The following is a 22,606-nucleotide window of genomic DNA, read 5'->3' as shown; positions in this document are numbered from 1 at the left end:
TGCTTCTTTGAACTCACACCAGCAGGTTCTTTTATTATTAATAATGAGAGAAAATGGAAGTAGCTGATTATAGGGTTATTGGGTTCAGCTGTTGACCCAAAAGGAAGCATGAACTTTCTACTGCAGTGTGGATTATATTTCAGGCTTTCCATACAGTGTTACAAGAAAAGGTTTTTTGGGGGTGCATGTGTGTGGGAACTCCTGCTTCTGTGCATTTTATAAAATCAGAATGGTCCTTTCTTAAGAAATGGAAGAAGATGGGTTTTCAGAACAAGTGGGGGGTAGTACTTGATTTCCATTTCTCATATGATGTTGAGGTAGTCTGGTAACAAAGAATACTATTTGTATGTAGCTTGTTTAATGCTATTAGGGACCATTATTTTTGAAAGTAGTTATGTAAATGTTTCTAACCAGCTTACAAGAAATATTATTTCTCAGCACTTTTTGTTTTATTATTTTATTTTTATTTATTTTCATTTCTAGACCGCCCATAGCTAATAGCTCCCTGGGTGGTGTTCATGTGTACATTCTTGAAAAAACTTTCCCTTGAGCATATGAAGCTCCCTGAAGATGAAAAGCACACTGTAGCTCAAGTGTCCTCAAAGTGGTGCCCTTTGAATGTTTTGGGTTACAGCTCCCATAATCCTTGACTATTGGATATGCTGTCTGGAGCTGATAGGAGTGGTAGTCCAAGATAACGGGAGACCACCAGGTTGGGGAAGACTGCTCTAGCCCTTATGTCTAGTGCCCATGCATGAGTAGCCAATGTGGTATCTTCTAGATATTGTGAAGTACAGTTTCCATTATCCCCAATTATTAGTCATGTTGATGGAAGTTACAGACTACAGCATCTGGAGGACACATGTTGGCTACCACTGTGCTATTGTATCATCTTATTGAAGGGCGTGTGGAGGACCCAAGGCCTCTACCAATTCATATTTTAGAACCTTGGAGGTTTGGAAGGAGAAATAAAGGACCATGGGCTCACGGTTCTACCTGACTCCTTTTTTTCTGTCTATCCAAGACTTTCAAACTTGTAAGAGCTTTGGGCACTTTCTCACAGATTGTTCTGGCCCAACCTTGTCTGAGATCTGGTGAGAAGCTTGTGTGGCTGGTCTTGTTGGTGCTTGAAGCTAGACTTCTTGCTGGCAAATGTGGAGACGTTTTCATAAGTTGTCTCAGTCTTATATGGAATGGTGCATCTGTGTGACTGTGGTGTAGGTTTTGCTTGCATATGGATCTTAGTATTGGTGGTGAGTGTAGACTTGGAGCCACTTTCCATAGAAGACGTTTTATTTAAATTGCATTCTGTGTGTATCAACAGGCAGGTGTATTGTGCCTTATATTTCTAAATTTCCAGTGTCTCCTGAATATGGACAACCTTATTTAATATAAAAAGTTTACTAACCTTCATGTGGGGTATTAGAACAGTCTATATCTGCATTCTTGAATGTCTTCATATGTAGTCATTATCAACTGATTTACAATATGTGTATGTACTTTTATTTTAAACAGCCAAAGATAAATCTGAGAAAATATTTGCCCTGGCTTTTGTTAAATTGATGAGATATGATGGAACAACACTACGGGATGGGGAACATGATCTTATTGTGTACAAGGTATTGCTCTAAATATGCTGCTGTACTGTGAATCAAAATGTTTAAGGAATGGATATTTTGTTCAATGTGATGAACTTAAGCATATATTCAAAAATTTCATTCCCTTAGCAACATGAAGCACAAAAAAACAGTGTTAGGGTTAGGCAAGAAGAGTGAAATGACACTTTTGTACAGCTTATTCAAAATAGTCTGTTGAGCCCTCTGATCTCTCTTAGTTAAGAAAGTTTGGAGCTTTTCTAATAGTTCATGTGAAACATTTCCCTTCTAGGTAGGTTAGTTGGAATATTGGTGGATTTTAACAGGTGTCGAAAAACCATTACTTTTGCTCATTAGGCTCCTCTCCATCTATGATCCTGTTGTTAGACTATTCCAAAGCCACAACTTTTATTGCTCAAAGAATTTATGATATTGAACTGCAAACACACTTAGCTCAAGCTGCAGTATGTTCCTGCTCTGTTAGATATAATACTCAACCGTTCACTTCTGCCCGATATCTGTCTACTCAATCCCTAAATTTAGATTAGCATTCACTCTTGCAAAATTTAATATACTACCCTCGGCACTTTTAGAGGGTAGATTTAAGAAACTCCCACTAGCTAAACGGGTATGCCCTTGCGACAACAGCACAGTGGAGTTGGTTGACCATGTCCTACTACGATGCCCATTTTACCGAGACTCTCGGGCAGTTCTAATTACTCCTATTCTTCCAGGATGCTCCGGTAAAGATGAAACCCTACAGATAGACTATTTACTGTCAGATTTTAATGCCTATGTATCAACTAAGGTAGCCTATTTTTGTGCTGCCGCCATCCACTCTCGAAAGTTGCTAATGGCTTCCCAACCTATATAAGTCTTATTTAGACTCAGGATATAGTTCCCTTAAGTTGCTGAAGAATTCTGTTTTAAAACCAATCTCAAAAATACATTAAAATATCTTATGCTGTCAAATAAATAACGCCAGTGCCGATCTTAAATTTTTTACCAGAAATATTGTGTATGCAGTATTTTAAAGAAATTTTAGGCTTTACTTTAAAGCCAGCTTTTAACGATAATCTCTGCCTGTACAAATGTTTTATTACTTGCTGGTCTATGACCGTAATAAATTTATTGTATTGTATTACTTTTGCTGTGTGACATGTTTTTGATCTAGTTATTGAAGGCACTGAGGAGGAAAATGTCTTCAGGTTGTGGTCTTGCTGAAAATGAAATAAGCTGTTTAAGTGTATCTGCATTTAAATGCAGTAAGATACAAAAATAGTTATGCTAAATATTTGTATTTTATTTGGTAATAATTTTGCAGGCAGAAGCAAAGAAGTTGGAAGATTTTTCAACATATTTAAGCTTGCCATCTACCAAAATAGAATTGGAGGAAAAAGGTCATTCCACGGTTGGCAAGGGCATGCAAAATCTTGGAAGCTGCACTATCAGTAAAGATTCCTTCCAGATTTCGACTCTAGTTTGTTCAACAAAGCTAACTCAAAATGGTGAGGAAAAAACCTAACTTGCATTTGTAAAGAATAGTAACATTGACTGCTGTTCTCTCTCATATCTCTGGGTTGGGAAACATCTTTTGGTCATAGACCTCATTTTTAAAAATCTGAAGGTGTTGCAAAATGTTGGGGTGGCTGACCTTATAAGTGGCATTGTATTGTTCTAAATGATCTGCATAGTCATTTGGAAATAATCAGTGACAATGGCAAACGAAAAGGAAATATCATCGGAGGTACTTGAGTAATTTTCGGTTTTTCCAGAAAATAGAACTTCTACTAATAAGGGTCAATGTTTGATTTTTTTTTTTTAAAAAAAGACTTCTGAGTTTATCTCCAGGCCTAAAGAAGAAGAGTGTGGAGAGGAAAGGTATAAATCTATGCTGTTGCTATGAAATGCTTCCACAATTTGATATTTTTATGAAGACATGTTTGTTTTAAATTTATTTTAATTTGTAGCAATTGCTATTAATTTATTTTAGTTTTAGACTTCCCTTCAACCAGATGACAAATGTTAAACAATATAAAAATGGTACAAATTAAAGCAATATAAAAATCTCCAATGGGAAGGAGTTCCATAAATGGGAAGCCACCACAGAGAAGACCCTATTTTCCATATGAGTCCGGTCCTCACTGCGGGTTGTAGCTCCACCTATCGTGCGAAGGCAAGAATGTTTTTTGAAGTCAAGACTAGGGGCGTCAGGCCCCTCCCACTCTCCAGTTCATTCTTGCCTTCATACGAACAAGATTGAGATATCCATAGCGTAGCACTTAGCTAAGTCTTTCGTATTTGTTTGTGTATTTGTTTGACAGGGTGCAGAGGTGGTGTTACTTGTGTGTCTCCCAAGCCCTTTCCTTCCCCTGTCTTGTGTTTGACTGCTTGATTGAGTTCATTCCCTGTATCCGGGCACTTTGTTTTCCCCGTTGATTGCCTGACGGCCCCTACAGCGACCGTGGCTGCGGTTCTCCACATCTTTGGCCGTTTCCGACTTTTTCTCCCCGGGCTCTCGCATCCATCGGGAGCTCGCGGCTGTGACTCTGCAGTACCGGCTTTTCTGTGCCCCTCGAGCCGCATTCCGTGGCGTCCTCGGAGAGACCGCGGCTGCGGTTCTCTTTCAGGCGGGAGCTTGCGGCTGCGGCTCCCTGCCTTCCCCCGCCAACCGACTTTAGCCTGCCTGGGTACTACCGTGCCCCACGGGAGCCTGCGGCTGCGACTCTCTCTTGGCGAGGTCTTATCCTTGAGCTCAGCCTCACTCCGTGGCTTCAGATCCCTCCGCGGAGAGCTCTGCAGTCGGCGGCGGAGGTGGCGGCGGCTGCTTGCCCCTGCTGCTTGCCCCTGCTGCCTCGCTTGTCACAGTGTTCTCCTGGCCGTTCCCTCCTAGGGTTTTTTCAGAGCCACTAGTGCGGCTGTCGGCCCCGCGGCTGCTGCGGCGAGACTGTGCTGGACAGCCCCTCCCCCAGTTCGCTAGCATACGGCGGCCATTACTCCTTCTTCGCCATTTTTTGACTAGTTTTTCCCGCTCTTTTTACGGGCGCCATTTTATTTGCTCCTTTTTTCCTGCCCTTTTTGTTACTTGTACATCCTGCCCCCTCTGTGGCAGTGTACCAAGCCTGAAATCCAGCCTACAGCATTATATTAACGCCAACATAGTGCATCCTGCCCCCTCTGTGGCTGTGTACTAAGCCTGAAATATAGACTGTACATTCTGCCCCCTCTGTGGCTGTGTACCAAGCCTGAAATCCAGCCTACATTATACTAACGCTGATACCATAGTGCATCCTGCCCCCTCTGTGGCCGTGTACTTAGCCATCTGCCAGTGTATCCTACCCCCTCTGTGGTCGTACACTGTGCCTATTCGGGTCCCTACATCCTGCCCCCCCTGTGGCCGTGTACTGCACCCAAAGTGAATACAAGATGGCAGATCAGCCAGGCATGTCTCAAACAGCCAAGCAGCAACCTTCTAAGGCAACTAAGACTAAGCATGCTAAAGCACTGGCTAAGACAAAACATCTTTCCAGTCATAGCAAACCAAAGCATCCACGCTATGCTTCTGTGCCGACCCCCTCCACAGCAGCGCAGGAACACATAAGAGATATATTCCATTCACCTGCTGCTTCTTCTGACGAGGAGGATTTTGCTGGCTTTCCTACTCAGCCTTCGCTTAACCAGCCTCCCTCCAGGTTGCCGCCCAGGACTTATCCTCTGGCTCAACCCACGGAGCCAGTTACCCAGGCACAAACATCTGCTCCAACAACTACTCAGGCACAAACATCTGCTCCAATGGGGTTGCAGCTGACCCATGATTTCCTTTCCCAACTTCAAGGCATGCTGTCATTTTTCACCCAAATGCAGTCACCACCACAAGTCCCTGCCATACCTCAATGCACTAGGGACCAACGTGCGTGTCATGAAGCACACCCTTCCTGCTCCCCAAATCCCTTTGATGTAGCCAGAGGCAGATGTATTGACGAAGCTTTGTATGGGGAGGAGTCAACCTTCACTGACCACGTTGAAGGAGATGACTGGAGCGACTATTCGGAACATGAGGAGGATACATCGTATCGCCTGTTTAATGCCTCAGACTACCAGCCCCTGGCGCGCAGGGTAGTTAACACCCTTGGTCTCCAAGCTGCGCCTTCAACGTCTACCACTCCAGCTATCAAAGGGGCCAAGGTCCTCAAATCTCCTGCACCTACTGAGCACTACATCCCGGTGCCGGACCCCATTGCCAAACTGGCCTCTGAAGAATGGTCTCATCCATTCCAAACTCGCCGCTTCAAGAACCTGGCTGATAAGCTTTACGCCCTAGCTCCGGACTTTGCCACCAAGCTAGCCGTCCCTGGCGTAGACGAACCAATCGCTAGCCTAGTTTCACAATCTCTTTTGCCCAGGGAAGGAGAATCCCAACTAAAGGACGCTACTGAGCGACGACTAGACTTCGCCCTCCGCAAAAATCATGAGGCCACTGCTTTCTTAATACGTGCCTCCGCATCAGCCTCCGTCTTCTCCAGAGCAGCTATGATGTGGCTGGATGATCTTCTAGAGGACACTAACCCAGATCCTGTCTCCCTCAGAAGGTCACTGATAAAATTGCGTAAGACAGTGGCGTTTGTGGCTGATGCCACTTTGGATGCCACTCAACTGGGGGCACGAGCCATGACGGCTCAGATAGTTGCTTGACGGACCCTCTGGCTTCGCCACTGGCAAGCTGACTCTGCGGCCAGAATGAATTCGTCTAGGGCTCCCTACTCCGGATCTCTATTCTTCGGCGAGGAAGCTCTAAAGGCAGTGCTGGTTGACCCCAAAGACGCCCACAAACCGGTTTTGGCCACTGTTAAGAACATCGACCACAGGCCTTTCAGGCGACTTCCTCCCTTCCGTACTAACCAGCCCTTTCGAGGAACGCGGCCAGGAGGATGAGGACGCGACTTCAGATCATATGACCCCAATTCCTTCAGGGGATCCTGGAACCGGTGTTTCCAGGGTAGAGGTCAGTACCAAGGGCGCAGGGGCACCTCATCGTCCTCATACAGGGGAGGGCCTCGCCAACGCAAACAGTATTAACACACCGTTGGTGGCAGATTACTTAATTTTGGAGACCAGTGGCTGCGCCTCACTACGGTCTCCTGGATCAGGGAGCTTTTCTGTTATGGCTATGCAATAGAGTTTTGGGCGACCCCACCAGACAGATTCCACCCGTCCCCTTGTCCAAGGGCACCAGCCAGGCACAGCATCATGCAGACAGCTATACACCATCTCTTGGACATAGCGGCAATAGAGCCAGTCCCCACAACTGAGAGGTCGGAAGGGGTGTACTCCCTCCTATTTGCTGTGCCTAAACGAGATTTATCATGGAGGTCGGTATTGGACCTCAAGTTCGTCAACCGTTTTGTAACATATCGCAGGTTCAAAATGGAATCACTCCACTCCATTACAGAGAGTCTGCATGAAGGAGACTTCCTGGCTTCTATCGACCTTAAGGAAGCGTATCTCCAGGTCCCCATTTGCATAGCCCACAGAAAGTTTCTTCGGTTTGCCTTTGGCCACCAGCACTTTCAATATAGAGCGATGCCGTTCGGCCTCTCCTCTGCTCCAAGAGTATTTACCAAAGTGCTACTCATTCTAGTGGCTTATCTCCGGATTCAAGGGGTTCATCTCTACCCATATCTGCATGATCTGTTAATACGGGCAAAATCTGAAGAGCTGGCTCATCATCATTTAACGATCACCCTCAATGTCTTGCAGGCCTACGGCTGGCTTGTCAACTTCAACAAAAGCCATCTTCAACCAACCCAATGCCTACTACATCTAGGGGCGATGCTGGACACCCTGCAGGCAATGGTATTTCTGGCTGCAGATCGCATCACGGCCATCAGAAGCATCACAAGGTCCCTGATGCAACAAACATCCGCAGACGTCATGCTTCTAGCCAGGGTGCTCGGAATGTTCATCTCTACCATCCATATTGTGCCATGGGCTCGAGCCCACACTCGTCACCTTCAGTGGACTTTGTTGCCCTTTCAACAGGACATCGCCAGCTCCAACCATCGCAAAGTTCACTTGAGCCCCGCACTGCGCCTCTCCTTCCACTGGTGGACGAGGGCCCAACACCTTTCCAAGGGCACGCCGTTCAGAGAACCCCGCAGAACTGTTGTAACCACAGATGCCAGCCTCGTCGGCTGGGGAGCCCACTGCAACTCCCAGTACGTTCAGGGGGTTTGGTCCACCGCAGAACAGACTCAAAGCATCAACTGGCTGGAGCTAAAGGCTGTACACTTAGCTCTACTTCATTTTCAGTCTCTGTTCCCTTTGGACCATGTTCTCATTCGAACAGACAACACGTGTGTAAAATCACATTTGAACAGACAGAGGGGCACCAGGTCTTGTCCTCTGCAGGACCTAGCCTCCCTCATCTTTGTCTGGGCAGAACAACATCTACAATCCCTGAAAGCAGAACATCTCAGAGGGATTTGGAATGTGACAGCAGACTGGCTCAGCAGACAACAAGTTTTTCCGGGAGAATGGAAACTTCATCCAGCCATTTTCCATCGCCTTCAGTGTCGGTTCGGCGCATTCTCAATGAACCTGTTTGCCTCCAGTCGCAATTGCCAGCTTCCCAGGTACTTTGCCTGATACCTGGACACAACAGCGGAAGCAGTGGATGCGCTATCAACACCGTGGCCACAAGGTCTGTTGTACGCCTTCCCTCCAATACCAATGTTAGCCAAAACCTTGAGGAAGGCGCGAAGCGAGAGGGCACAGCTGGTCCTGATAGCACCATTTTGGCCACGCCGACCGTGGTTCTCGGACCTTCTTGCAATGTCAGTAATGGATCCTTGGACAATCCCAGTCAGGCCAGACCTTCTATCACAGGGTCCAGTATGGCACCAGGACCCCACTTGGCTCAACTTAACAGCGTGGCGTTTGAACGGGGACATTTGAGGTCGGCTGGCCTGTCTGACGCTGTTATTGATATTATCTTGGCCTCGAGAAGACCATCTACCACTCAGATTTACCAACATACTTGGGTGGCTTTCTCCAAGTGGTGCCAGTCCCACCACCACGATCCATCCCAGGCCACCGTGCAACAGGTGCTACAATATCTCCATAACGGCTTCATGATGGGACTTAGACCCAACACCTTACGTCGACATGCCTCAACTTTGTCGTCTATTCTATCAGTTTCCTCTTCTGGTGCGACTATTGCCTCACATCCGTTTATCAAACGCGTTTTGAGGGGAGTCGCCCTACAATCTCCGGCTGTTGTCCATCGGTTTCCCTCATGGAGTTTGCCGAAGGTTCTGCAGGCTTTGCAACGCATCAGAACTGTGCCTCTACGTATGCTGTCCTTCAAGGTCTTGTTCCTGATCGCAATCACATCTGCCAGACGAGTTTCGGAGTTGGGCGCATTGTCTTCTGCTCGCCATCTCTGCGTCTTCCATAAGGACTCTGTTGTACTGAAGACTGATCCTTCCTTCCGTCCCAAGGTTGATTCAGTCTTCCATTGCAACCAGGACATTGTTTTGCCTTCCTTTTGCCCGAATCCTACCCATCCTTTCGAGAAGGCTTGGCATTCGTTGGATGTCCGGAGGGCTCTCAAGACCTACCTGTCCAGGACTCAGGATATCAGAAGGACCGAGTCTTTGTTTGTATCCTTTAATCCAAGGTCTATGGGGCAAAAAGTAGCTAATTCCACTTTATCCCGCTGGTTGCGAGCCTGTATTGCTTTAGCCTACGAATCCCTTAAGCTTCCAGTTCCAGCTAGTATAACGTCTCATTCAACTAGGTCAGCGGCTACTACGGCTGCGTTTGCTACCAACGCTCCTGTTGCTGATATCTGCAGAGCTGCAGTCTGGTCTACCCCACACTCGTTTATAAGGCATTATAAAATAGACCGTTATGCCTCTGCTGACGCCTCTTTTGGTAGACGAGTGTTGCAACAGGTTCTTAATGATGATTAGGATGTGGGTGGTCCCTCCCTGTTATGGGCTGCTTTGGTACATCCCGCAGTGAGGACCGGACTCATATGGAAAATGGACCATTGGTCTCACCTGAAGGGTGATTTTCATATGAGTACGGTCCTCACGACCCTCCCAGTTGGAGGATGTATAGATATTTTACTAAGCTGTTATAATTTCCTGTTACGCTATTATATTTAATTTTAAGAGTGAAGTCAAGATTTCTAGTTCTGTTATATCGCTATGTTCGAGTCATGTTATTATCCATGTTACTATTGTGTTATTTTCCTGCTGGCAGGCCTGTTGGCCTTGTTACTGTATTTTTAGATATTTCTCCTTAGACTCGCTGCGAATGAACTGGAGAGTGGGAGGGGCCTGACGCCCCTAGTCTTGACTTCAAAAAACATTCTTGCCTTCGCACGATAGGTGGAGCTACAACCCGCAGTGAGGACCTTACTCATATGAAAATCACCCTTCAGGTGAGACCAATGGTCCAATCTGAGTCACTGCACAACAGTCCATACCTGTTGAAAGGGTAATGACAGAAACCACACCTGAAGTTCATAAGGCCCATGTTGGCAGCTGTGGAAAGAGATGCTCCTTGGGTCTGAGGTTCATAAGTTGTTCAGGGTTTTGTATGGTAAAGTCAGCACCTTAAATTGTGCCCAGTAGCAAGTTGGCTGCTTAGTGCATCTCCTGAGAAATTGGTGTTCTATGACACTTCTTTGTTGTGCTGCTGAAAAACTCTTGTGGATGCAGCTTTTGGGCCATCTTCAAGGATAGTCCGAAATACAGCACATTATGGTAGTCTAACAAGGGCATAGGCCGATGTGGTCAAGATATACCAGCCCAGGAAGGGCCATAGCTGGTGAAGTAGCTACAGCTGGAAGTAGGTATTCTTAGCCACTGAAGCCACTTGGGCCTTCAGTAACAAAGCAGGATTCAGAGGTTCCCCCACAGCTATATACGTGTTCCTTCAGGGGGGATGGGACACCATCCAGGTTGTCTTTCCAGTTCCTTGGACATGAGAACCGCCAACAGCACCTCTGTCTTGTTGCAATTCAACATTGGTGCCTTATGTTTGTTTGCTTTCTGGCCACAAATTCACACAACATGGTTCACAAAAACCTTAAAAATGCAAATCCACATCAGACAACTTGGATTAAAACAACAAAGATAAAATGGTCCTCTGTTTAATCTGTTCCTTCCTATTTGTACTTTATCATCAGCTCTCTCAAGGAAAAGGATTGGTTTAGTAGGGTTCAGTAGAGGCCTCTTTTTCTGACTCATACTTTGCACACACATACCCTGTGGAAATAATACCTACCCCAACAAGAAGGAGAGCTGAATGAGGATAGGAAGGTACATGTTATGGATCTTTTCAGCAAAGGCCCAGGGACTTCTCTGAGTCCCATGTATTGTTCTGTTTATGGATGGTGTGCCTTTCTAAGATAATTTCCCCCATGATGTTTTTTATCACCTTAATTATTTTGTTTCCCCCCCCCCTTTTTTTTTTTTTTTGCTGTTCACTGGTACCTTTGTGAGAGATAAGCCTCAAGGGAAATACTCTGGCTTCAGGGTAGGATAATGAATCAAGGAAACAGAATAAAAAAGTGTTCTCAAGTACCTTGTAGTACAAGGATTGGAGTGGATAGGGAACTGCTGCTCAAAGAAGCGAGTAAAACCTGTTGATGAGCAGCTTTTAGATAAATGTTGATTCTGTTATAAATTGCATTAGAAAATGAAGGAACGATTGTAGTTTGTGTTACTGTTGAGAACTGCTCATGTAATTATATCTAGACACTGGATAAATTGAACCAGACGTTATGCAGAGTGAGATATGAGTTTGACACTCGGCTGCCATTTTTGGCAACAGCCTCGTTTTTGTGTGTGCATCTGTTTGACATATGTGACATGTGATGGAAAGCTTATTTTGTTATTTTGCAGTGTTGAGCTGCACAATTATTTTCATGCACAGCCGAGGCATTTTCAATATTTAAACTAATGCTTAGATTTGTAATTTCACATTAATGTTCTAAAGCTGACAATATGTTTGTAGTGATGCTGCCTTTATTTCAGGGGTGAGGGAACCTCTAGCCCAGCCTTTCCCAATCAGTGTGCCTCCAGATGTTGTTGGACCACAACTCCCATCAGCCTCAGCCAGCATTGCCAAAGGTCAGGAAAGATGGGAGTTGTAGTCCAACAACTTCTGGAGGCACACTGGTTGGGAAAGGCTGCTCTAGCCGTTGGGCTAATCATGGCTCTTCAGGGAGGCCATTTTCTTCAAGCTATGCCCACCCGCACGTCTGCTGACATCACCAGTAGGTAGGAAGGGTAGGTGGGCAGGAAGACAGGGTTCAGTCGTACCTTGCTGAATTATCCTGTTCCCAAGAGGGAACAAGATCATGCAGCCAAGGTAGCAGGATTTAATTCCCGCTCATCAGTGGAGTCGGCTTAAAGCCCTGTACAACAACATCCTTTGAAGCAGCTTGCATGTGTGTCTGCACTGCATCAAATAGGCTTTTAAAAAGGCTGTAAGACAGCTCCTACACTCCTGTTTGCTCGTGGACCTAAAGGGGAGAGATTTAGATTACAATAATAGAGACTTCAGGGAAGCATGAGGAATTTTGACAGGTGGGTGCCCTCACCTTCCCACCAATCATGGGATGTCAGAACGATGCCATGTGATTGACAGGTAGATGGCCACACCTACGTGTCAAACTGGCCTGCAAAGCAGATCCTGATAAGGATCTGGCCTGTGGAGTAAAAAGGTTCCCCACCCATGATCTATCGGTAGACAAAATAAATACTGACTTCTTCATTTTTTAGGTTCTACTGTATTCTTTTTTTTTTTTGGTCAGTTTTATGCAGCATGTTAAAGATGGTTTTATGGTTATTTTTAGCATCTTTGAAATCGAGTTTTTATGCTTCCCATATGTCAGTTAATTTGGGTGTATGTTTGTATTAGATTTGACACTGTATATGTCCTGATTCTTAAGTGCATGTTTTATGGACACTTTTCAATATTCATCTAATTGTAGTAGGATCCCAGGAGGCACAACAAGCTCAATTTCTGTTCTTATATGGCAGTGGTCTTTCTCTTCCTAACGAGTCCCCCCCTCCATTATTTTTCTCTTCCTAATTAAGTTTAGAAGTCAAATGTTTCAGGGCATCGTAGTCTGTTAACAATTTGTCAGTCATATGGTACCTAGTTGAATGCCTCTGTAGGATTTTATTTATAACCCCCATGCTGTCTTTATCCTGGCAGAACAACAAAAAAGACTAATAAAATCTTTTCATGTCATTAAGGAATGTACTAACTATACTGATTGTAGCAATTTAGAGGCATTTTCTTCTGAGAATTATTGGAATGGGAGTTTAGAGATGATCCCTGAAGAATGGGGTGAGGGGGTGGAGCCTGGCTGGCTGAAGGAGCTCCAGGAGAAACGTGTAGTTGTAACTGCTACTTGATAAAACTACCTTGTTAACTGTTGGCTCCATATATTGAACCCAAACATATTACATGGTGTCAGAAGTAGAGGCTACAAGGCTTCTGAAGCAGTGTGTAGCTTTCTTCTGTCTTGGGGCAGCTAAATACTGTGGGAAAGAAGGACCCTACTCAGACACCTGGAGCCTGGTCCCAATTTAACAGCAGAAGAACCACTAGCTTCCTCAGCACAGAAATATTTATGGGACTTTTACAACCTCCATCAAGCCTGAAAATGTCTGGGAATATTGCAGAAAACGGGGGGGGGGAATCAAGCAAAGATTTGAACTCTATCTGGTAGCCACAGGGGCTGAAGGGAAACCTGATATAGTAAAATCATCAACACTGTTACATGTGGTGGGGGAGGAAGCATTGGAGATTTACAATAACCTCCAGTTTGAAAAAGGAGAAAACATGAGTTCAGTGCAGTAATGGCAAAATTGGAGGAGTACTGCATACCCAGAAAGAATGAAACCTTTGAAAGGCATAGATTCTTTACATGCATGTAGAAAATGGATGAAAGTATAGAGCAATATGCTACAGCGCTAAAAACCCTTAGTAAGACTTGTGCTTTTGGGGACCCTAATGGACTCACTGATCAGAGACAGGATTGTTCGTGGCATTAGGGAGAATGCAATACGGGAAAGGCTGTTGCATGAAGAAGACTTCACACTAGAAAAAAACCTCTCCAAATATGTAAAGGAGCAGAAGTAGTAAGAGCCCAAGCAAAAGAACTTAGGCCAGCTGAAGAAACTGTCTGTGCACTAAGCAAGCAGCAACAGGGACAGCAGAAGCCAAATCAGAGAGTGCAGCAGTCACTTAACAAAGTTCCTAAGAACATAAGAACATAAGAAGAGCCTGCTGGATCAGGCCAGTGGCCCATCTAGTCCAGCATCCTGTTCTCACAGTGGCCAACCAGGTGCCTGGGGGAAGCCCGCAAGCAGGACCCGAGTGCAAGAACACTCTCCCCTCCTGAGGCTTCCAGCAACTGGTTTTCAGAAGCATGCTGCCTCTGACTAGGGTGGCAGAGCACAGCCATCATGGCTAGTAGCCATTGATAGCCCTGTCCTCCATGAATTTGTCTAATCTTCTTTTAAAGCCATCCAAGCTGGTGGCCATTACTGCATTACTGTGGGAGCAAATTCCATAGTTTAACTATGCGCTGAGTAAAGAAGTACTTCCTTTTGTCTGTCCTGAATCTTCCAACATTCAGCTTCTTTGAATGTCCACGAGTTCTAGTATTATGAGAGAGGGAGAAGAACTTTTCTCTATCCACTTTCTCAATGCCATGCATAATTTTATACACTTCTATCATGTCTCCTCTGACCCGCCTTTTCTCTAAACTAAAAAGCCCCAAATGCTGCAACCTTTCCTCGTAAGGGAGTCGCTCCATCCCCTTGATCATTCTGGTTGCCCTCTTCTGAACCTTTTCCAACTCTATAATATCCTTTTTGAGATGAGGCGACCAGAACTGTACACAGTATTCCAAATGCGGCCGCACCATAGATTTATACAACGGCATTATGATATCGGCTGTTTTATTTTCAATACCTTTCCTAATTATCGCTAGCATGGAATTTGCCTTTTTCACAGCTGCCGCACACTGGGTCGACATTTTCATCGTGCTGTCCACTACAACCCCGAGGTCTCTCTCCTGGTCGGTCACCGCCAGTTCAGACCCCATGAGCGTATATGTGAAATTCAGATTTTTTGCTCCAATATGCATAATTTTACACTTGTTTCTATTGAATTGCATTTGCCATTTTTCCGCCCATTCACTCAGTTTGGAGAGGTCTTTTTGGAGCTCTTCGCAATCCCTTTTTGTTTTAACAACCCTGAACAATTTAGTGTCATCAGCAAACTTGGCCACTTCACTGCTCACTCCTAATTCTAGGTCATTAATGAACAAGTTGAAAAGTACAGGTCCCAATACCGATCCTTGAGGGACTCCACTTTCTACAGCCCTCCATTGGGAGAACTGTCCGTTGATTCCTACTCTCTGCTTTCTGCTTCTTAACCAATTCCTTATCCACAAGAGGACCTCTCCTCTTATTCCATGACTGCTAAGCTTCCTCAGAAGCCTTTGGTGAGGTACCTTGTCAAACGCTTTTTGAAAGTCTAAGTACACTATGTCCACTGGATCACCTCTATCTATATGCTTGTTGACACTCTCAAAGAATTCTAATAGGTTACTGAGACAGGACTTTCCCTTGCAGAAGCCATGCTGGCTCTGCTTCAGCAAGGCTTGTTCTATGTGCTTAGTTAATCTAGCTTTAATAATACTTTCTACCAGTTTTCCAGGGACAGAAGTTAAGCTAACTGGCCTGTAATTTCCGGGATCCCCTCTGGATCCCTTTTTGAAGATTGGCGTTACATTTGCCACTTTCCAGTCCTCAGGCACGGAGGAGGACCCAAGGGACAAGTTACATATTTTAGTTAGCAGATCAGCAATTTCACCTTTGAGTTCTTTGAGAACTCTCGGGTGGATGCCATCCGGGCCCGGTGATTTGTCAGTTTTTATATTGTCCATTAAGCTTAGAACTTCCTCTCTCGTTACCACTATTTGTCTCAGTTCCTCAGAATCCCTTCCTGCAAATGTTAGTTCAGGTTTAGGGATCTGCCCTATATCTTCCACTGTGAAGACAGATGCAAAGAATTCATTTAGCTTCTCTGCAATCTCCTTATCGTTCTTTAGTACACCTTTGACTCCCTTATCATCCAAGGGTCCAATCGTCTCCCTAGATGGCCTCCTGCTTTGAATGTATTGATAGAATTTTTTGTTGTTGGTTTTTATGTTCTTAGCAATGTGCTCCTCAAATTCTTTTTTAGCATCCCTTATTGTCTTCTTGCATTTCTTTTGCCAGAGTTTGTGTTCTTTTTTATTTTCTTCATTCGGACAAGACTTCCATTTTCTGAAGGAAGACTTTTTGCCTCTAAGAGCTTCCTTGACTTTGCTCGTTAACCATGCTGGCATCTTCTTGGCCCTGGCGGTACCTTTTCTGATCTGCGGTATGCACTCCAGTTGAGCTTCTAATATAGTGTTTTTAAACAACTTCCAAGCATTTTCGAGTGATGTGACCCTCTGGACTTTGTTTTTCAGCTTTCTTTTTACCAATCCCCTCATTTTTGTGAAGTTTCCTCTTTTGAAGTCAAATGTGACCGTGTTGGACACATGTTGGACCGTGTTCTTGGCAATTGGCCAGTTACATGTATGTTTAATTTAATAGCACTGTGGTCACTGCTCCCAATCGGTTCAACAACACTTACATCTCGCACCAGGTCCCGGTCCCCACTGAGGATTAAGTCCAGGGTTGCTGTCCCTCTGGTCGGTTCCATGACCAACTGGTCTAGGGAATAGTCATTTAGAATATCTAGAAACTTTGCTTCTTTGTCATGACTGGAACACATATGCAGCCAGTCTATGTCCGGGTAGTTGAAGTCACCCATTACTACCACATTTCCTAGTTTGGATGCTTCCTCAATTTCATATCTCATCTCAAGGTCTCCCTGACCATTTTGATCAGGGGGACGATAGATCGTTCCCAGTATTAAGTCCCTCCTGGGGCACGGTATCACCACCCACAACGATTCTGTGGAGGAGTCTGCCTCTTGGGGTTTCGAGCTTGCTGGATTCAATGCCTTCTTTCACGTATAGAGCGACTCCGCCACCAATACGTCCTTCCCTGTCCTTCCGATATAGTTTATATCCAGGGATAACCGTATCCCACTGGTTTTCTCCATTCCACCAGGTCTCTGTTATGCTCACTATATCAATGCTCTCCTCTAAGACCAAGCACTCCAGTTCTCCCATCTTGGTTCGCAGGCTCCTAGCATTAGCGTACAGGCACTTGTAAGTAGTGTCTCTCTTCAAGTGTCTTTGGCACTTGTGGTTAGGCATGTGGTAATTTTGCTCTTCTGAATTTATATCCTGTGCCACTGCTCTCACAATGCCTACTTCTAGGCCTAACCCTTTTAAAATTTCATCATTTCTTTGGTTTTTATCCCAGGGGGGAGGTTTATTCCGAACCGGACCTTTCTCAGCTCCTGTCGGGTTTCCCCCTTCAGTCAGTTTAAAAGCTGCTCTGCCACCTTTTTAATTTTAAGTGCCAGCAGTCTGGTTCCATTCTGGTTCAAGTGGAGCCCATCCCTTTTGTACAGGCCCGGCTTGTCCCAAAATGTTCCCCAGTGCCTAACAAATCCAAACCCTTCCACCCGACACCATCGTCTCATCCACGCATTGAGACTGCAAAGCTGGGCCTGTCTGGCTGGTCCTGCGCGTGGAACCGGTAGCATTTCAGAGAAAGCCACCTTGGAGGTCCTGGCTTTCAGCATCCTACCTAGCAACCTAAATTTTGCTTCCAGGACCTCACGGCTGCATTTCCCCATGTTGTTGGTGCCAACGTGCACCACGACCACTGACTCCTTCCCAGCACTGTCTACCAAACTATCTAAACGACGGGCAATATCCGCAACCTTCGCACCAGGCAGGCAAAACACCTTGCGGTCTACACGCCCATCACACACCCCACTGTCTATGTTCCTAATGATCAAATTGCCCACTACAAGGATTCCTCCACCCCCTGGAGATATATCCTCGGCACGAGAGGATAGCTGCTCATCCCCCAAGGAATGGGTCCCTTCTAAGGGATCGTTTCCCTCTTCCTCAGCTGGATGCTCTCCTTCCCCGAGACCATCGTTGTCCATGATAGCAGGAGAGCTATCATCGTTGGAGTGGGACACAGCTATAACGTCCCTGAAGGCCTCCTCCACACACCTCTCTGCCTCTCTCCGCTTTTCCAGGTCTGCTCCCTTGGCCTCAAGGAAATGAAGTCGTTCCCGGAGAGCCAGGAGCTCATTGCACCGAGAGCACACCCACGACTTCTGTCCAACAGGCAGATAGTCGTACATGCTGCAGGCGGTGCAAAACACTGGAAAGCCCCCACACCCCTGCTGGCTTCTTACCTGCATAGTTTTGTTTAAGGTTTATTACGTCAATGGGTTGGAGACTGCGGTTTAGTTGAGGTCAGGGAACAAACGGGCAGAATGGGGGGCCCTGACCTCCTCGCCCTGCTGCCGAACTCGCTCTGCTGCCGAACTCGCTCTGCTGCTTAACTCGCCTTGACGCTTTGTCAGCTGGGGCTCCCTCTAGCTCGTGGAGCAGGCTCCCTCGCTAGGGTGCTCTGACTTTATATGTGTGGCTGGTTCCTCCCAGCTACTGCTGCCAGCCAATGATGTGTTACTTGAGGCTGATGGCTATCAGCTGGGGCTTAACACTTTAGTATTCTCTCAGGCTTCCTTCCTTCCTGAGCGAGGGGCGGGGCTGTTTAAGCTTTTGGCTGCTTTTAATCTAATCAAGGGGCTGCGCCTTCCAGGCAAGTCTTTTGTGTTTGTTGTTTTCCCACCTAGAACAGCCTGACCTTTCTTTAACCTAGGGAAACAGAGCTTGTGGTTGTGTTTCAGGAAGGCTGAAGCTGCCCTTTTTAGCAAAGACTGAGCTGACTCTCTCCCTGTATGTGTCGGTGGAGTTGCCTTTTCCCCCTTCTCTCCGACTGGAATTTAGCCTTGTTTACAGTGTTCCCTGAAGCTTTCCTGCTAGGGTGGTGTTGAAAACTAGCTTTCTATACGCTTCCTTCTCCTAGGATCTATCTCCTAAGATATAGGTTCTTTCAGGGAAAGGAGACAGAGGCTTGAGCCAAACGTGTAGAAACTGTGGCAGGCAGCACTGTCAGAAACAGTGTGCTGCATGTGGGAAGGTCTGTTACAACAGTGGCAAGCACAACCACTTTGCAAAATGTTGCAGGCCAGAAGTACTGAAATCCCAAGTGTATGCTGTTGAGCAGATGCAGGAGGAGCAGGTTTTGTGGATGTAGTGGAATCAGATAGAGAGAATGGGAAGAACTGGAAAATGCCAGTGGAAGTACAAGGAACAATGGTGTCCTTTATGCTCAATACAAGTGCTCAGGTTAACGTGTTGCCTGAAGAGGAGTATGAAAGACTCCAGGTCAGGCCAAAAATACATCCAATAAGTATTAAATTAACTGGGTATTCTGGAGTGAAGATTCCAGTAAAGGGACACTGTATTGCCTGCATCAGATACAAAGATCATGTGTACAACCTGGCATTTATTATAGTTCCTTAACAGGTGACTCTAATTCTGGGTTTGGCAGCATGTGAGAAGCTTCATCTGATTAAATGGGTACTGGCCATGCAAGCCAATGGAGAACAAGAAAATGAGACGCTGATTTTGAGTTATCACGATATATTTGAAATACTTGGCTATTTACCAGGTGAAAATACACTCCAAATAAATAAATCAGTTTCCCCAGTGATCCATCCATATAGAAAAGTGCCTGTTGCACTTTGTGACAAGCTCAGAGAGGAGCTATCAAGGATGGAGGTTTTACAGGTCATTGAGAATATTGAAGAACCCACAGAATGGGTGAGCTCTCTTAAGTCATTGTAGAGAAACCTAGCAACGTTACAGGTTTGCCTTGATCCCAGGAGCCTTAACAAGGCTATAAAGAAGGAGCATTTCGAACTTCCCACTAGGGAGGAAATCATTTGCAAATGCCTGCTTTTTCAGCAGTCTTGATGCCTCCTCTGGCTTTTGGCAGTTAAAACTCACAGAGGACAGTTCTAAGCTCTGTACGTTCAATACCCATTTGGGAGTTATTGTTTTCTGTAGCTCCCATTTGGTGTGGCTTCCGTGTCGGAAGTGTACCATAGAACCACATACGATCTGGAGAGAAACCAGAGTATTGAATTTACCAAAATTACAGCTTTAAGAACCTGCAGAGCTATTCTTAATTTTTCTCGCTCAGCAGGGGGTAATTTAGTTACACCTGCACTGAAAATCTTCCAGAGCAAGGTATTAGCTCAGATATTGTATAGAGCTCCCCTCTGGGGCTGGGAGGATTCTCATATACACATTCTTGAGACAGTCCAAAACAATTTCTTGAAAAAACTCCTGTTACTGCCTATCAGTACACCAGCGGCCTTACTGCGTGCGGAGGTGGGTCTCCCCTCTATTAGAGCACGGATCCATATTGCTCTGCTAAACTATTGGAGAACTACTCCACTCGCCCCAGCTAGGCTAATTTTAAAAACCTGTGATGAAAGAGTTCTAAAGGGTAAATTCTGGTGTTCCCAATTTGTGAAGATTTGCCATTCTTACTACATACCCCTGCATGTCCTCTCAACTTCCATCAACAAGTCCAGGCTTAGAGAGGCTATCTTTCAGCATAGTGTCTGGCTCAACAGGCTGGCAATAATTATCTCTAAATTCTCCAAATGGTTTGGAGTTTTTAAATGTGATCATTTTAGAGCAAGATATCTGGACCAATTCCTAACGATAAACCTCAGGCAGGCATTTGCAGGCATTTACAGCCCTTAGGTTCCAGACAATGTCAAGTGCAGTCCTCGAAGGCTGATATAATCAGACCCCCTGGTCCCAGCGGCTATGTATTTGTGGGGGTTTGATGGTGGAATATCTGCCCCACTATTTGCTAAAGTGCCCACTTTATATCCACCCACGTGCCAAATTTTTGAATGGCCTTTTGCCCCATGTGGACTCTGAACAGATAGCTCCCACCATCGCTCTTCTCCTGTCTGATACTGACCCAGCGGTCACTTACCATGTCGCTCTTTTCGCTCTGGCAGCGCAGAAGCTCCTGGCAAAATTTCAAGCAGACCAGCCGTAGGATAGCCAGCCTCCTGTTAGGATACTGGTAGTTAGCAGGTTTGTGGTAGATATGTTGAACTGAAATTCTATACTGGACTTAAGGATATACCCCCGACATTTTAATGAAAGTGCTTCTTTTAATGAGTTTTATGTATATAGACTGTATGATTTTATATTGATTGTATGACTTGCAAAGGCCTATGGCCAGGCAATAAAGTTTACTTACTTACTAGAACCACATACAAGATATATGAGCACATTGATGGAGTTGACACCTCAATGGATAATATCATTGCGTGGAGGTCTGTCGAAGCTGAACATGATCTGCGGCTTCAGAAGGTCTTAGATGCAACAAGAGCAGCAAATCTGAAATTAAATAAAGAAAAATGTGTATTTGGAATCACTGAACTGACATTTTTGGGAGATGTGATCTCTACAGAGGGATCAAAACCTGACAAGAGAAAGGTTGAGGCTATTTAAATGATGCCATGGCCCCAATCCAAGAAAGATGTGCAGTGATTCCTAGGGATGGTTAATTACCTTTGGAAATTTATACCAAATTGGCATGTAAAGCAACACCCCTCGGGGCACTTCTTGGACACAAACATGAGTGGTGCTGGGATGCACCATAGGAGGAAGCATGGACCATCTTCAAAAAGGAACTTAGCAGAGTTCTATGATTCTGGTAAGTCACTTAAGATTTCTTCGGATGCCTCACAATTTGGGCTGGGTGCAGTGATTATGCAGAACCATGACAGTAACTGGCAACCAGTGGCATATGCATCTAAGGTATTGACTGAGGCAGAAACCAGGTATGCACAGATTGAAAAAGAGCTGCTAGGTATCCTGTGTACTTACCAGAGGTTCCACCAGTTTATTTATGGATAGAAAGTACAAGTAGAAACTGATCATAAACCTCTGATAGCATTGTTTGAAAAGTCATTAAATGATTGTACTTTGAGAATCCAAAGGATGATGCTCAAATTACAAAAATATGACTTGATCGTGTCCTACACACCAAGCAAATTGATGTTTACAGCGGATACACTGTCCAGGGCCACACAGCCTTCATTGTACCCAGAGTATATTTCGGATATTGAGGGCCAGCCATATGTAGACCTGATACTACAGTCACTTCCAATGGCTGATAGAAAATTACAGCAAATTCTAGTAGAAACAGAACGATGATGCCATGTGCCTTCTGAAAAAATGTATACTTGACAGTTGGCCGCAGGACTGCAGCAGCTGTGATCCAAGCCTATGGAAGTACTGGGATTGCAGGCATGACCTTTCAGTGATGAATGGGCTGATTTTCAAAGACAGCAAGGGAGTGATTCTATACCCTCTGGCATGAAATGCTCAGAAAGATCCATGAAGGTCATCTTGGAACTGAAAAATGTAAAAAGAAGGAACGGGAGGTAATGGATTGGCCACAGGCCAACCAGGATATTGTTAACAGAGTAGCAAACTGTTTCACTTGTTTAAAGTTCCAGCCATCCCAGCAGGTGGAACCTCTGCCTCTGCACCTTGTTCCACAGAGAGAATATGAGAAGGTTGGCACTGAGCTTTTTGCTTGGAATTCATGAACATACTTGATAGTTACTGATTATTTCTCCTTGTATCCAGAGATCTACAATCTGAATGGTACAAGCAGTGCATCAGTAATAGCCAGCCTGAAGGCAGTGTTTGCAAGGCATGGAATCCCATGTGAACTTTTTAGTGACAATGCACCTCAGTTTTCCTGTTCAGAGTTTAAGCAGTTTGCAAAAGATTGGGACTTATGTCACAGTACATCCAGTCCCTGTTACCCCCAATTCAGTGGCCTTGTGGAAAGGTCCATCCAGACAGTTAAAAACCTGATGAAAAAGGCAGT

At 45.2% G+C, this 22,606-nt stretch overlaps 1 protein-coding gene across 2 annotated transcripts in view; it reads left to right on the top strand.

Moving 5' to 3' along the window:
• Positions 1-22,606, top strand: part of DOCK1 (dedicator of cytokinesis 1) — a 702,192-nt gene that overhangs the window by 128,057 nt on the left and 551,529 nt on the right. For both annotated transcript variants that reach the window (XM_061635676.1, XM_061635677.1), the window contains exons 17-18: positions 1,516-1,619; positions 2,920-3,103. In XM_061635676.1, coding sequence (XP_061491660.1) covers positions 1,516-1,619; positions 2,920-3,103 — 288 coding nt within the window. The remainder of the gene's footprint in view (positions 1-1,515; positions 1,620-2,919; positions 3,104-22,606) is intronic.

Source organism: Rhineura floridana, chromosome 7 (genome assembly GCF_030035675.1).
Source record: "Rhineura floridana isolate rRhiFlo1 chromosome 7, rRhiFlo1.hap2, whole genome shotgun sequence".
Taxonomy (NCBI): domain Eukaryota; kingdom Metazoa; phylum Chordata; class Lepidosauria; order Squamata; family Rhineuridae; genus Rhineura; species Rhineura floridana.
This window is presented reverse-complemented; position numbering and strand designations above follow the sequence as displayed.